Source organism: Chroicocephalus ridibundus, chromosome 1 (genome assembly GCF_963924245.1).
Source record: "Chroicocephalus ridibundus chromosome 1, bChrRid1.1, whole genome shotgun sequence".
In the NCBI taxonomy this organism is placed as follows: Eukaryota; Metazoa; Chordata; class Aves; order Charadriiformes; family Laridae; genus Chroicocephalus; species Chroicocephalus ridibundus.
Window position 1 is genome coordinate 101,768,388 of NC_086284.1, and position 15,326 is coordinate 101,783,713.

Here is a 15,326-nt window from a genome sequence, read left to right on the forward strand (position 1 = left end):
AAGATTCATTTGAAATCTCAGAAGATAAAGCTCCTGAAAAGATAAAGTTCCAAGTGGCAAGCTGGAGGTGAGTAGTATCCCCGGTGAAAGCAGAAAAAACTAAGTCACAAACTACTTCATTTGGCTACTGCTGACTACCGGCTCAGCAGACACTTAACAGCACAACTGTCCCACCAGACAAGCTCTGGCAACTTCTCTGTCTCACCCGGTGAGAGCGTCAGCTGGGGAGCTAGGAGAGAGAGTGGCGAGGTCAGCGTGACTGCTCCCCTCTCTCCATTCCCTCTCTTCCCAATGACAGAAACACACGGGGCAAGTTTAAGCGATTGCATTGGAGAAAAGCTTGTTTCCTATATGCTAAAGCTTCTTCTGCTTCCTTACTCATTATTAAGAGGGTTAGATGATCAAGCACCACCACACTCAGCCTTACAACCCTCATCTCTCATTATCTCATCTCATGCCATCAAATATGCTCACACTCATAACTCTCTTCACTTCCAAGTGTTTAATTTCATCTGCTGCCTCTTATTAACAGCTAAACCGATATGCAGCCTCCTGCAGAGCTGAGGAAAGAGCATAAGCCATAAACAAAAATAATGAAACTGATTTTTATATCAGTATTGCTAAACTAGTAAAGGAACTGGAAAAGCATAACTCTTCTCTCTTTCATAGTATTACTCAATACTCATAAGGGTGGCTGTGCAAAGAGCTCATTTTTTTTTGCTCAGCGTCAAAAATCACGAAGTGACCCCAAAAAGTTCTCACAAATGGAAGCGATAAAGACTGTTTGTACTTCTGAAATTGGACCTGAACTCAGGTACCCAAACAACCATACTAGAAAGCTAAGCTCAGGCTCTCTTCTTGGTGGGTGCGCAGACCGCACAGGGGAGGGAAAAAGAGAGTGCGAGCAAGAGCGAGAGAACAAACAAAGCATGAACAAGGGAGAGAGCTGAAGGATGAGGGAAAAGGCAAGAGACTTACAGTGAGGTTACTGCATCTGCGTGAGGCTGGGACTCCCAACAGGTACAACATTCACTGGAGCTGAAGGCTCCCGAGAAAGGGCAATTCAAAGCTTTGATGCACATCACTCCAAATATGCCCACCTAACGTTTTTACACCCCTGCAAGCCTGCTGACTTGTGGTCTTTTTGATTAGGGAATGCTTCTCAGAGACAATACAATACAGTTAAACTTCTCTCGGGGAATTTTAACCCAAGTCACGCCTTAGGTGTTTGTTCCATTCCACTTTTGGATATGCCCACTACTACCAATTTCCCTTAAGTAGTTTTACCAAATTAATTCCTTCATTCTTTTTATTACAAGCACAACCATTTTGTAACCATCAGGAAAGTCTGTTTTAAAGTTTCCTAAACAAACTACTTGACATTCACAAAACATTTTTCTTTCTTCCTTTCATCTGTTACACAAATGTGAACCATTAAACAAATCACACCTAAATATGATCTCTTCTGGTTCTCTCCCACGGTACTGTTAAACAACTAAACCGCATCTAGTCCTAATCCCAGCTGTCACTGTTACAGGCTTTTCAAATGCAAGTATTTCCTTTACATTTCTTAATCTGACTTAAAGAGTTTATTGGAACACCAGTAGATTTTACTGGTAAAACTAACCATGCTGCGGCACAGGAATACTGGCAGGGACCAGTCTCTGTCCTAGGCTGACATGCCCAGCACAGGGTCTCCGTTACGCAGGTTATGAATTTTGAGGAAAGAGTCTCAGTGTGGAAGAAGTCCATAGTTCAGGTCAACCATTCAGACATAAAGTTGCTCTAATTTGGCATGGGAATTTGTAGGACAAGTATTCATGTTTATTTTCTAAGTCAAATTTGCTTGCTTAAAAAAAAATCCTTTAATTTCAACTCTGAAATAAGCATCCTGGCGAAAAAAAAAAAAAAAAATATATATATAATTTGTTGCTATTCCCTAATCATAAATAATTGAAATTCTGCAGGCTAGCCCTATGTTGCTTGCAGTCAGTACCTTATTTGAAAATTGTGCTTTTAATTGTGCATTTAGACCGTCACAGATTCCTGAGGACACACTTTAACCTGTATGAACTTTTTAACAGGTACTATTTTGCTCTCCTGGGTTCATAAAGTTTTGGGTGGGAGAGGAGAAAGAATTGACCTTTTCTTCCTCCCCCTGTTATATTGCAGAATTTGTAACATTCACTTCTTTTTCCAAGATACTTTTGAAGACTATTACTGCCGCCTTCTTGATGACAGAAGACTATGGAACAAAGTGCTCATTATCCGTTTTATACCGTAACACTCTCAAATTCTTTATCATTAGGGTAATACTGATTTCCCTCTTGGCTTCAAAGAATGCTCAACCACAAAAAAAAAAAAAAAAAAAAAAAAAAAAAGAAAGAAAAAGAAAAATCCTATTGCACAAGCTTCAGTCTCTATCTGGTGGCCAGACAGCAACACTGCAACCTCAGATCTTCCCAAAGAAAGAACACAAATCAGAAGATACGTTTGTTTTTCAAGACTGAGACACAAGAAATTACTTCCATTACAATTATATACGTCAGTAAATACCCATCACATTCTGGCTGGTCCACATTTATGCCTCAATGGAAACAGTACAGCTACCTGGGATGCTACCATAATGAAAATCACGTTGCAAGTAAGGAATTGAAATTTTATTTACTTTACTATTACCCAAACACACGTGACACAGTGCTGAAAAACAACCTGTTACTAGCCTAAACAAAGAACAGAGAGACATGCATAAAGGCAACCAAGAGCTCTACTTGCATGTAGTCAACACATTTGAGACAAACCACATTTAAAAGAAACTATGACTTTTTAACTCAGTTATGTTACTTTAACTAGCATAGTCTTTGAGCTTTAATGAATGAAGGAACAGATAACATTTCTTTCTCTCTCTGGACATATGCTTTGTTATCTAAAAAACAGATGGCACTGTTCCTTACTAAATGTGTTTTATTTTGATTATGGGAAATTCTGAGCACATATATATATATTCTGTTAATGGAATGTTTTAATGCAGATTTGTTTTAAAAAGAAAGATACACCACCATCCACATTCATTAAAAAAAGAAAGAAAGAAAAAAAATTCTGCTTGTGTATAGTGTATGTTCCATTTTACAAACAGAATATATGATGAAGATTTTTATAATATAAGCGTAACTTTTAGCAAGAATTTAAATTGCAATACCTATTTAATAGGGTCCCATATCAAAGAACTGAATGGACCAGCCTCATCTCCTGCGTCCCTTGCTACTCCAAACCCTTCTTGTATCACAATAATATAGAATAGGAAGTCAATGCTAATCCCATATCATGGTGGGCCGCCACATAATAGATGGTGCCTCCAGAGGGTCAACAAAACAGATGTTTAATTGCTATAACCACAAACCACAGTAACACTTCTCCATAATATAGAGCAAACTTCAGATTTTTAGAAAAATGATCAAAGAGGAAAAAGCGTATGTGCCAGAGAACAAGAGAAATCCCACACTATTCTTCAAACTGACTGTACTCAGAGCCAGAACTATATGCAGGTAGGGACAGAATTCCAGTCCAATTACTTTAATCATTTACTTGTGTTCTGTATTTCCCTCCTATTCTGGATTCCTTCCCCAAATAAATAAGGTTCTTGAATAAAAGTATTAGTAAGAAACAGGTAAGTTTAAAGTTAAATAAATCCATAAAACCAGCAAGGAAGCAAGGGTCATCTGCCCCAGAAAGGGAACGAAAAACCCCACTCTGAAGTTCTTGTTGCCAGAGCATAAACGTATTTTTCTAAAAAACGTCCCAAGATAAACGGAAAGTGAGAGAAATGCTTTTACTGAAATGAACTGCATGCTCACATTGAGCACAAGAGTTTGGTGAAGTCTGATGATCACTAATAATGATGTTGCTGATTAGGTAGCCAGAGTAACTGAACTAAGGATTTGCTACTGCCTGCTAGAACACATTAATTTTCCAATGATCTAGTTGGAATCAATAAAATCTCTGGCCAACATCTGGTCAGTAAAACCTAAAATTTCGCAGGTGATAACCAATCTTAGACACATATAGAGAGAAAGATGTTTAGCAGTCAGCCCAACCTTTGAATTCCAGGTGCTTCATGAAAGCTAAACTGTTGGAATTTGTTACCAAAATCTGCCCAGGAATCTCACCTCAACTTCCTTGTCAGGTAAAGGAATTTTCTAATTTTTTGTACTTAATTGAAAAAAGTTTCAGGCAATCTGAGTATCCATGATGAAGATAAACATTAGCACAGCACAAAAGAAATGCTTGTTTGAAGTTGTGAAAACTTTCAAGCTCTTATCTTCTATTCACATCAGGCTATGTTGAACTCTCAAGATGCAACCAGTTGAAAAAGGACAAAGAAATATTACTGCTTGTTGCTGCTAAAGGAAAGAGGTCTTGCAGATCTTATCTTTTCTATTCACTCTAGGTCACACGCTCTTAAAGCTTTCCTGAAGCTGGCTCTGGCACTTGTCAGAGAGCTAAGACCACAAAAGCAAGAGCAGGACCCCATCCTGCCAGCAGGCCCGGCACTTGGTGAATCACAATCACAGACTTCAAGTAAACCCTTACAATCCAGCAGTTTTCGGGAAACAAAAGCCTTAAGCCTGACTACTGAAGGGAAAAAAAAAAAAAAAAAAAAGAAAAAAAGACAGAGCTAGAAGTTTTAAACTGTAATTTAAAACCTCATAAATAAGTGAAAAACAAAGCAATCTGGTTGGCTTTGGCAAGAAACAAATAACAGGAAGATACTTCAATGATGAGATGAGTAAGTTTTGGCCGCCATAACCAAAAAGCAATAGGTGCAAAAGAAGATGATATAAATAATATTTTAAGGGTAATGTATAATATAAATACACATAATTTGTAACTTTAATATAAATTGTCATTACTGTTTCCTAATCTTTAATCTGCTATTGCAAATGATTCATAAAATACCAGAATTTGGTCTGCAAGCCATTACAAATCAAAATGCAAGAAGGACAGAGTGGGAATAAAAACAATAAATTAACATTCAAGGCCTAGCTTCCCCATTATTTGGTTATGAATGAAAATCATTATGGAACTTGAAAAAGACAATACTCCTCCAAAAAAAGGGTCAGTCTCCAGTAAAAAGACAGACAAAAAAATAACCTGATAAAACATAATAAGGCAGATCATCTTTGCTATTTATCAATATGACATCACTTACAGAAAACGCCGCTGTTCTACATGCTAAAACTTAACAGCTACTCTTAGCAACTGACAAGCAGTATCCTTATGTGTCTTCCTGCAGCCTGAAGAAATTTACTGTCAAGAGAGGAACTACTTGATATCTATTATTTCTATAACACTTCAGCATCCCCAAAGCTGAGGCTTCATCCTGGGTTTTGTTTTCAAGCATGTACATTTTGTCTGGATTTGGACAAAATGCAGAAAAGTTCAGCAAACGTAGCAATCAAGAAAGTACCCTTTGTAACCCTTGTATTCTCGATTCCGCCAATGAAAAGATTCACTCAACGATACACTAAGCTGCTCCGCAAATTATTTAACAGAAGCAAGTTTATTGAAACGATGGGATATTTCAGAGAGAAGAGGGCAGGGCTTCATAGAAAAAGGCAGTTTGCCCGGGCAGAGCACCGCCTTGAAGCAAGGCTGGCACTGCAGTACGGCGCTCTGGCCAGCAGATGGTGGCTGGAACTCGGGAAAGAATTTTGCCTGGCAGTCCCGGCATAACCACCGCCGACCCGGGGAGATTCCTGCTTCCTTGACCCATCTGGCTACTGAATCAACAAGGTAATGGGAGCACTCTCAGGAGCAAAGGGGCTGGCAACTTGCTATTAATCAACTGTTGGATGCTTGCACCCAAATGGGCTACTTCTAAGCTGCTGAAACCGGTAAGCACCAAAGTGGACCCAATTGTCCTGGCTGCTGATGACTGCTGTTGCATTAGGAAATGATGGGAAACTGAAGCTGACTTCTTGTCTGTTTGACTGGATGCAAGACATTCCATTAAAAGGATCTACCCTTTAAGAATTACACTTTCTGTATCTGCCAAAAGTCACCTTTTTCTTCCTCCTATGTTTTATGGCTATTAGAGCAACCTAAAAAGCCTTCTACAACATACATTCAGCCTATTCCTTTGCTGTCCAAGTTGAAAACATGATCTTCTTAACCATACATACTTGAAAACATAGAAGTATGTCACCTTACGTGACTGAAGAGAGTTTGTCATTACTAAAAGGTTAGTCTGGTGTTACAACCTTTAATAACAGACAAACACGCAACAGAAAGAACTAGTGGTGGGATTCCAACAGAGGAATGAACAACCACACAAGGACGGTTCAGAAAATGATCTCTCCAAGAGTTTTTCAGAATTGACATATACAGGACAGAACTGCTTTTACCAAGGACAGAGAGAAATAAGTTGCAGCATATTCAAGGCAATACCTTGAATAAAAAGGATTCCTGTAGAAATGTCATAAAGAAAAGAACCGTAAGATGTATGTATCATTTAGACATGAAAACCTAGATGGTATGCAGATTACATGTGGAGTGAAAGGCAAGATGGTAGTCCACAGCAATGGAGAAACCTAAGACAGCACAAAGCCTTCAACAATAAAGAATCAAGAAAAAAAGGGTAAGAGTTATGTTTTAAGGGCTACTGAAAGAGAAAGAACCAGAAAATTTTCTTGCACAGAGACAATGTCTAGAGCAGATGATCTGACTCAGTAGCACAAAGATGCTAGCTGGATTTGGTTTTGCAGAGAAGATTAACCAGAAGAACAGTGCAAAGGCAAAAAGCAATTGAGACTCCCCAACAGAAGCTCATACAGAACCTCCATACCAACCTGGAATCTGGTGAGAACGCTTTATGGGACTTGTTGATGGGAGAAGCACAAGAACTCAAAGGAGTCACAAAAAGCAAGTAGTCAGAAGACTCCAAGAAGCTGCCCACCACCAAAGTCAAGGGTACTGAAAGCAGCTGATGAGCTGAGGACTTACGCAGAGGACTGTAAGACTTCAACAATGGAATTACAGTAAAACAGAAGACAGAGGCTACAATGCAGAAAAAACACGACGCAACTCGAAAAATAAAAAATAGTCTTAGTGGTGCAAAGACAGCTTGATTGCCATTATCAAGGTGGCCAGCTGATCATTCCTTCATATGGATAACTTTCCGGAGCCAACCATAGCTTTTTCCCTACATTTATATCCTCATCTCAGTGTGTTGCATTCTTTGGTCAACAATTCTTGGCTCTTCTTCGAAAACTATTCTTCAGCTACCATTTAAAAGCCATTGTGACCACAGAGAGTAATGGATGGTGATAATCATACAATTCCTTGATTTTGCTGTTTGTTTTGACAACATGAACAACTAAGCACTAACATACACTAAAGCTCATAAATGTGATGCCAGATAGTAATGCTTAGAGTCTCTTGAAAGGTTTAAGGAACAGAGCAACTTTTCTTAATTGGCAGACTGATTCACTAACCTCATTGTAGAGGTTCTGGGGGACCTTTAACCTAAATAAAAGTCACAAAAAACACCTTTGTAGATTTCTCAAGCTTAATACTATTACATATGAGTAGATTTACTCTTCCTACTGACTGGCTTTCAAGAAAGTAAAAACATTCTTTGCCAGCTCCATTCACTTTGCCATTCTTCACAGAGCCCTAGTCATTACAGATCTCCAAATCCTAGTATCAAATATCCTGGCACTTAGTTTGACCATTCTCATCCTCTTTAATCCTTCCCTCTTTCAGCATAAGTGCCTTCCTACAGAGCAATACCAACAGAGCAGCTCTTGATGGTACCGTAGATTTTTCTATCAACGCCATACTGAACACAAGAACAGACCTGAATTTGGTAGCAGCAAAAGACTTCACTCTCCATCCTCATTAAGTGGAACGTGCCTCATCAGCGTACACCAAATTTTGAAGCTCTGACTTACAGACTTAGGGATTTTAAGCTTTGAAACCTATCTGTGTTCACATCTCCATAACTGGGCTGTGCCATTTTTAAGAAAGCAACAGAACTGTCTCCTACACAGGGCAATACTAGCTTATGGCTAGCCACCTAGCATATTAGTTAGGAAGCTACTTCAGCAGTTCTAGCAACTCAAAAACAGTAAGGAAGAAACACAGATCTTGACAGTTCTAAAGCATCCATAGTCATCATAATCCCTGTGTTCATTTTACTTCCTTGCAATAGTAAGTAATAAATTAGTAGTAGTAAAATCCCAATGATAGCATAGCTTTAGATTTTGCTTGTTTTTAAAAAACGCGTATCTTCCTTAATAAAATGTATCTTTTGTGAAAACCTATTTCAAATACACTAACCAGTGACTCTGAATTAGAAAACTGTCCATTAGAACACGTAATAACGCAATCACATTCTAACATCAAACAGCCCTAAAAAAAAAAAAAAAAAAAAAAAAAAAATCGAACAAATATTATTAAACTCTCTTTCCAACTCTCCACTGGACAATCTTTCTCCCCTCTCATCTCAAAAATGTTAGAAGTAGAATAATCACAATAAATATGTACCAGATCTTTAAAAACAATTTCCAGAAACTTATTCATCCACCCATCCTAGAAGAGTCAGGAGTTAATTAGTTAAAAAAAAAAAACAAAACAGAACAAAACAAAAACAAAAAACCAAGCAAAAATACAAACCACCCCCAACCCCACAAGAACATACGCCCTGATCCTGTAATTTATGGGTGTATAATATATTTAGAGAAAGAATTATTACATCTACACTGACTTCTTTGTTATGACTTACCTGGTTTGTTAATAATGGAGGTTGCTCAAGCTGTTCAGCATATAAGGCAGAAGAAACCTGTTGGTCATTTATATTCTGCTGCCGACGATCACTGTACTGCTGATGCGAATGGGACATCTGTCCAGCCATCTGAAGGCCAGTAGCATGGAATGAAAACGATGGTGCAAGCCGAACAGATGAAGGTTTGCATGCTGAAGTCTCTCCTCCTGCAAAGACAATGTGAGTTTTTAATGCAGTTAATAGCTTTAAATTATTTACCTCAGTTAGCCTCCATCTCCTAGCTTACAGAGCTTATAAATACACAAGAGTTTTCATACACAACGAACCCAGAAATCATTCTCATGGAAAAGTTATCTAGCTGAAGTGCTTCCTCTAGTTGGAACTACATGGGTCCTTTCCAACTCTAACCATTCTATGATTCCCATTTCACTGTGACAACTTATTCATTAACCGTTTATTCCTATTTATCCTTAACATCCCTTTTCTAACATCTTCACTTATATGTCATAGTGTCATAACTCAAATGGAATTCGACAGGGGTTATTTTCAAATATAAGAATTTTGTGTATGGATTCCATGAAAGCTAGAAAAAAACCCCAAGTTCTGCTTTTCAAGGCTGCTCACAGCAACTTTCTGTACCAAAAGAAAAGCAGAGCTAGTGCCCAGCCTCAGCACCTCATCTTCCCTGGCCTTAATGTTTACGCCTTCCTACAAACTGCTTAGCTCATTAGACTACATTTTTAACTCCCACCCTTCTTCTAACACACACTGTACTTCAACTCAGCTTCCTGACTCCTACTGCTGAGTTTCATCGAGTTATAGGTAGCAAGCACCATAATTTGAATTAATTCCTTTTTGGGAAGGTGAAATCAGACTGCAAGAAGCAACTGTGACACAACTGCAAAGCAAGAGACAAACAAAATACTTGGTGTCAAGTTGCAGAAGAATGGCAAGCTGTATGGCCAAAGTACTAGATTCCACAACATCCTGAAAAATGACAAATTCCACAGGCACAGAATCTGCCTCTAACTGGGACAGATCCAACTCTTGTTTCAGACATCTGTCAGATGGCATTGAATTGGTTCGTAGTCTACCTGTATCTTCACTGTCCTTTAGCAGTGGCGGACAAATTAAAGTACATTTTCATTTTCTTTGTTTTCTAATGAAAGTTTAGCATGTTCCACATTTAACATTCATCCTTTTGCTTTTTGCTGACTATGCCGGAGGGGTGAAATTCTCTAAATGGATGCCACGTTGGCACAACATAAGAGACAGTGCAGGATGGGACAAGTAGCCAGGCACTCTGAAGCCAACATTGCCACTGAAGGAATACGTGTGGAATCAGAAGCTGAAATCTGGAAGCCTAATTATTGGTAAAGATTAAATTTATAAGCAAGATGTGAAATAATCAAGCACCTTAACTAGCAAGGGAAATCCCCATTTCCTTTACAATCGAAACCTTGCAAGAAAATACAATCAGTAGAAAACAGTAGATGAACACCGCCCATCAATTTTACTTTCTTAAAAATAACTGACTGATCATCTTGCCACCTATTCTAAGTTAAGAAAAAATAAAATATTGAGAATGACACTGCATCACTGACTCAGTACCTATCAGGGCAGTAAAAGAATCGCATGGGATGAAATCAAACACCATTTTACATTTAGATCATTTTAGATAAATATATTCAATAAAAAAAAGCCAAGATAATATTCAAACAGCTCTAAATAAGAAGCCTACATATAGTATAGTCACTATTACTTTAAGAAGGGAGAAGTGAAATTCTGCAGAGAAATACCTACTGACAGACAACTGGTATTTTTCTCCAGTGTTACAATTCAGTACTACTAAAAGGCTAACAGAACAAACTGCTCCAGAAAATGAACTGGTTGCCCACAAGCACCCACATATTTTCACAACAAAAAAAAATCCAACAAAAACTCCCCAAACCCTTCATGAAATAACTATGATATATGAAAACTTTTTTGTGTGTGCATTATGGTGCCTCTGGTAACATGATAAAATATCAAGATGACCTTACAAATGGAAATAAAATAAAGAAATTCCTGACCTAAAACCCATTATCAGCTAAGTCAACTTAACATTGCACAAAAAATTACTTTAACTCTTCTGTAAAATGTCCATTAAAAACTGCTTTGTGATTTTAAAGGAAATACAGATCCTAGTAAACTCTCAAAGTGAAACTGTCCTCCAGAATTCAAACATAAAGTGAAAATATTAGTTAAACATCTGAGTGTAAACTTTTTAAAATACTTGCATCATTTTTCTGTTTTCATTCCAAGTAACATCTTATGTTCACCTATGAACTGTGCAACAGGTGGTCATCTTCTTTTTTTAATTTAAAACTATGTATCATGAACTTTGCGAGTTCACATTTAAATACAGGCGGAAAATATGTGCAAAGATTCTAATGCATCAGCTGATCTCTCTCAAAGATATCATGGTTATTTTATATATTACTGCATCTGTCAGATCATGTAAAAACTGTATACAAATATTTTTTTCTCACTACTCTATTTTCTTAGTATCTAAACTCCATTTTTACTAGAGAATCAGAGTTGATCTTCCCTCTGCACAACTTGGGAACTTTAGTGTACATTTACTTTTCAAGATATACTGAACACTCCTGTAAGAGTGGGTGAACACAATGTGAGACACTATTTCGTATATCTACTTTCTGCTCTTTTAATTTCTGCTGATTTTCTGCTTAACCTGAAAAAAATAAAATATTCTCACTTAGCAACATCATGGTGACTGAATTTAAAGACAAAACAATATTTAAATCAGATAGTAAAAAAAAAATAGCACCAATTCTAAATTCTAGAGCCAATTACTTTAAAAGGTTTAGTTCTTGTATTTTTTTACCCCAGGCCATTGTTTCCCAATAGCATACTAGACATGTAGCAAATAAGATAACTTAATAAAAACAAATTTTATTTTAAAAAATTCTGCACTTGCACATGTCCCTAAAAAAGCAGAAAGCTCACATATATACACTATAAAATCCCAGTAGCATGGAGTTCTCATTTACAATTTGACTTCATAGTATCTTCCGACACTCACTCAAAAGATCACAACAAATCTGAGGATGAACTGAATAATGCACTACACACACTTTTTAAAAAAATAAGAGGAAAAGAAGGAAAAGTGGAAAAGATTAGAAATATAATTATCTCACAAAAGAACAGTCATAATACTAATGTTTCACTTCAGGTTTAAACTTTTGACACTTGCACACCCTTTGTCTCTTGAGTCCACTAGGCAGGACAATGAGGCTGTAGCTTTCCTGGTCTTCCAAACTGATGATGGTCAATTGGACCAACTCAGTTAATTCAACAGCAACACCCCAGAAAAGAGCTTCATAATTTATAACAAAGTGATCAGACTGCAGAATCACAAAGAAAGTCTCTCTAAGAAGCACAGTTTGACAAATAATTTATTCTACTCATTCAATGTAACTTTTTTTTTTTTTGAAGATTCTATGTTTGCGATTAACAGGCATCTACCTATTTGCTTGGAGGTAAGTCATACACAACCTGTGATGTCAACATACATTCAACATAGATGAATAAAATTGTATCCAACAAGAAACTTTTTATAAGCCATTGTTCTTTGGTACAAGTTTTCATCTTTACAATTTCTTACTGTCACTGAAACCGGAGACACACGAGTTCACAGACTTGTCTTGCTGAAAGCAGTCTTAGCTATCAACAAAAACAAGTTATGTTCAAGATATGGTCCCTGATGAAATACCTGCCCTTGCCACATTTCGGACTTTGTTCCATGATACCTGCAATCCTACCCCAGTACAGCTAATCCCAAGAGAACACTCATAATTTCTATTATGAGCCAAGAAACACCCAATGACAAGTTAGGAAGGAATGAAGGGAGAAAGAAGAATTGGCGAGAATAGCAATCTTGACCTCCTTTGGTTTTAGGCTGAGGAGTTAGTCAGCTATAGAAATAGGAACATTTGTGTAAATCAATTAATTGAGGTTCCCAAAGCCCCTCATGGCCGAAGCTCATTTGGAGAGCTCTAGACATTCAAAAAAGTAAGTGATCTACTGACCACCATGGGAGTACTAAAATCCACAGGAGCTCGTTACCACGCCACAGCCATAACTTCTACAGGATAAAACCACCTAAGGAACAAGGTCTAGTCAATCACCAATCCTCCTTTCTAACCACTGTAAATTCAAATGATTGCATGTTGTGATTACACTTTGGGAAGGAAACAAAGTGACAGAAAAGAAAAAGTATGCCAAGATCTCTATGCATGAAGTGCATTAAGGGAAGCGATTTATCTTACGCAAGGGTCTTATCTAACGTGTTAGTTCAGGGAATGGCATAAAAATATACAGGTTTTATGTATGCATACAGTTTAAGTTTTTGCAGTTTACAACAACCTCATCACAGGCAAATACAAGTTTAAATCAGAACTTGTCATAAAGGTCCAGCTACAGAAGGCATCCCTTATTTCAGCCTTGAGAGTGTATGTCCCTTTCCTACAGTCATGAATGTAACAGCTCTTCTGAAGTGAAGCTGTTCAGAATACTGTTTCATTAATGACATTCCATACAACATAATATAAGCAAAATATAAATGGTAACAACAGTAACTTCTTGACTTTTGTAAACTTACTGTCTCTGGAAAGTAACAAGTGAGGAAGTAGCAAGCATTAATAAAATCCTACACTACCGTATAAGCAAACCACTGTTAACTATAAGCAGAAGAAAATCCTTAAAAGGGGACCAATACCATAAATGTGATGACAGAGAAAACTTAGATTATAACCTCAAAAGAGGTTCATAACTCAGAACTATCTGAAAATACAGATACTGCAAAAATCGATTGCTCTATCATATGAAAGAAGGTAGGTTATATCTCTTTAAAGCATCATCTTAACACAGTGGAAGAGCCTAAGTTCAAGAATGTATTTCGTTATTTGGTGAGGATCGCAAATACTTATCTCATTCAAAGTAAGTTTGTTTTAAATGACTTTTCCAAGTATTAAAGAAACTAGTAACTCAAAGTAGAAAAATCACTTGAAATGGTAGTTACTGAACAGTATAGGAAAAATTTTGTTACAATTTTGCATCAATTTTTAAAAACTCAATGCAGTTTCAAAATTCAATTTCCTACTTCATCCATTTTAGATTCTGTTATTCCCATTTTGACATCAGTCTACATAACTCATTAAAACATTACCTCTTCCCCAAAAAAGTATCGTAAGGTAACCAAGTGGTGCAATGCATTGCTGGCCTTCTCCTTTCAACATAAAGCAAGGCACAAATATTCACCAATGGACTGCAAAGAGTAGCAGATGACAGAGTGCCACCTCAAGAGTGGATCACTGTTCCTGAAGAAAATTGTGCACTGTGGTCATTTAAATTTGGTACCTAAGAATTTGAAAATTTCAACTGAAGTTTTCCCTACAGCTGGGCCATTGTAAAGTTTTGTTCTCTGGACAAGACTGACTGATGTCTAGTAAAATTAGAAGCTGTGCTACAGCCTTTCCCACAGTCACTGACTGAGCACTGGCACAGCTTGCCCAGAGAAGCTGTGGATAACACATCGTGGGCAATACTCAAAACCCAACTGGGCACAGTCCTGGGCAACAGGCTCAAGGTGGCCCTGCTTGAGCAAGGGGGACACTGGAACAGGTGACTTCCAGAGGTCCCTTCCAGCCTCAATGATTCTGCGATTCTGTGCCACAAATGTCAGCACAAAGTAAATGACAGGATTGATTCCTTTGAATCAGGGAGTTGTTAGATCAGCCCCTCTGTCATGTGAGACTGCATTTGGAAATCCCCATAGCAATGAGATGGTTTCTCTGCATTTCAGTCACCCAACTCATTAAATACATACTCTGCTTCTCAAGGTATTTATCCCTCTTGGTCCTTCTGTCATAGTTGTACTGAAGTATTCTATTTAAGTATACTCATATCAAGGGACAAAAAAATGGGGTAAAAAAAAAAAAAGGGGGACAAACTCAGACATTAAAATCTTTAGAACATTAAAAGAAGTGACGTTTCCTTAATATTTCTTCATACCTACTTATGTCACACTTAAAAATTAAACCCAAAAAAGGACCATTGTAACACTTCTGACGCCATGAGTTATACAAGCTTGCCTTCAAGACTGACAAAAGCATCCTCCACTGCAGCAGCTGATCTTGGTTTCATGACACCAAGAGACAGAGAGTTCCCTACTAGGCAGCATAACCTTTGCAACAGCTTTAAAAATACTTCACTGTCTATTGACTGTTGTGCAAGATGAAGCAGATAAAAGCAGTGAAAGTCACATCAGCGTTCTAATTCATACTTTAAAAAGTTCAAATGTAGTCCTTCCCCATGTTTGAGAACCTATCACTAACCTGCTATCTGGGTAACTGATTTCCTTAAAAATTATAACAACTTCATAGCCCTTTCTGTACCTAAGCCCCCTGTATCTGGCTTCCAGGCAGTGATTGCTACTTCCGCAGAGCACTTTGGCTGTTTCCTAATAATGTCACTGTCC

The 15,326-nt window shown here is 37.6% G+C and overlaps 1 protein-coding gene across 2 annotated transcripts in view; it reads right to left on the reverse strand.

Annotated features, from left to right (window-relative positions):
* DYRK1A (dual specificity tyrosine phosphorylation regulated kinase 1A) overlaps positions 1 to 15,326 on the reverse strand; it is an 88,217-nt gene that overhangs the window by 15,218 nt on the left and 57,673 nt on the right. For both annotated transcript variants that reach the window (XM_063345592.1, XM_063345585.1), the window contains exon 3: positions 8,786 to 8,991. In XM_063345592.1, coding sequence (XP_063201662.1) covers positions 8,786 to 8,991 — 206 coding nt within the window. The remainder of the gene's footprint in view (positions 1 to 8,785; positions 8,992 to 15,326) is intronic.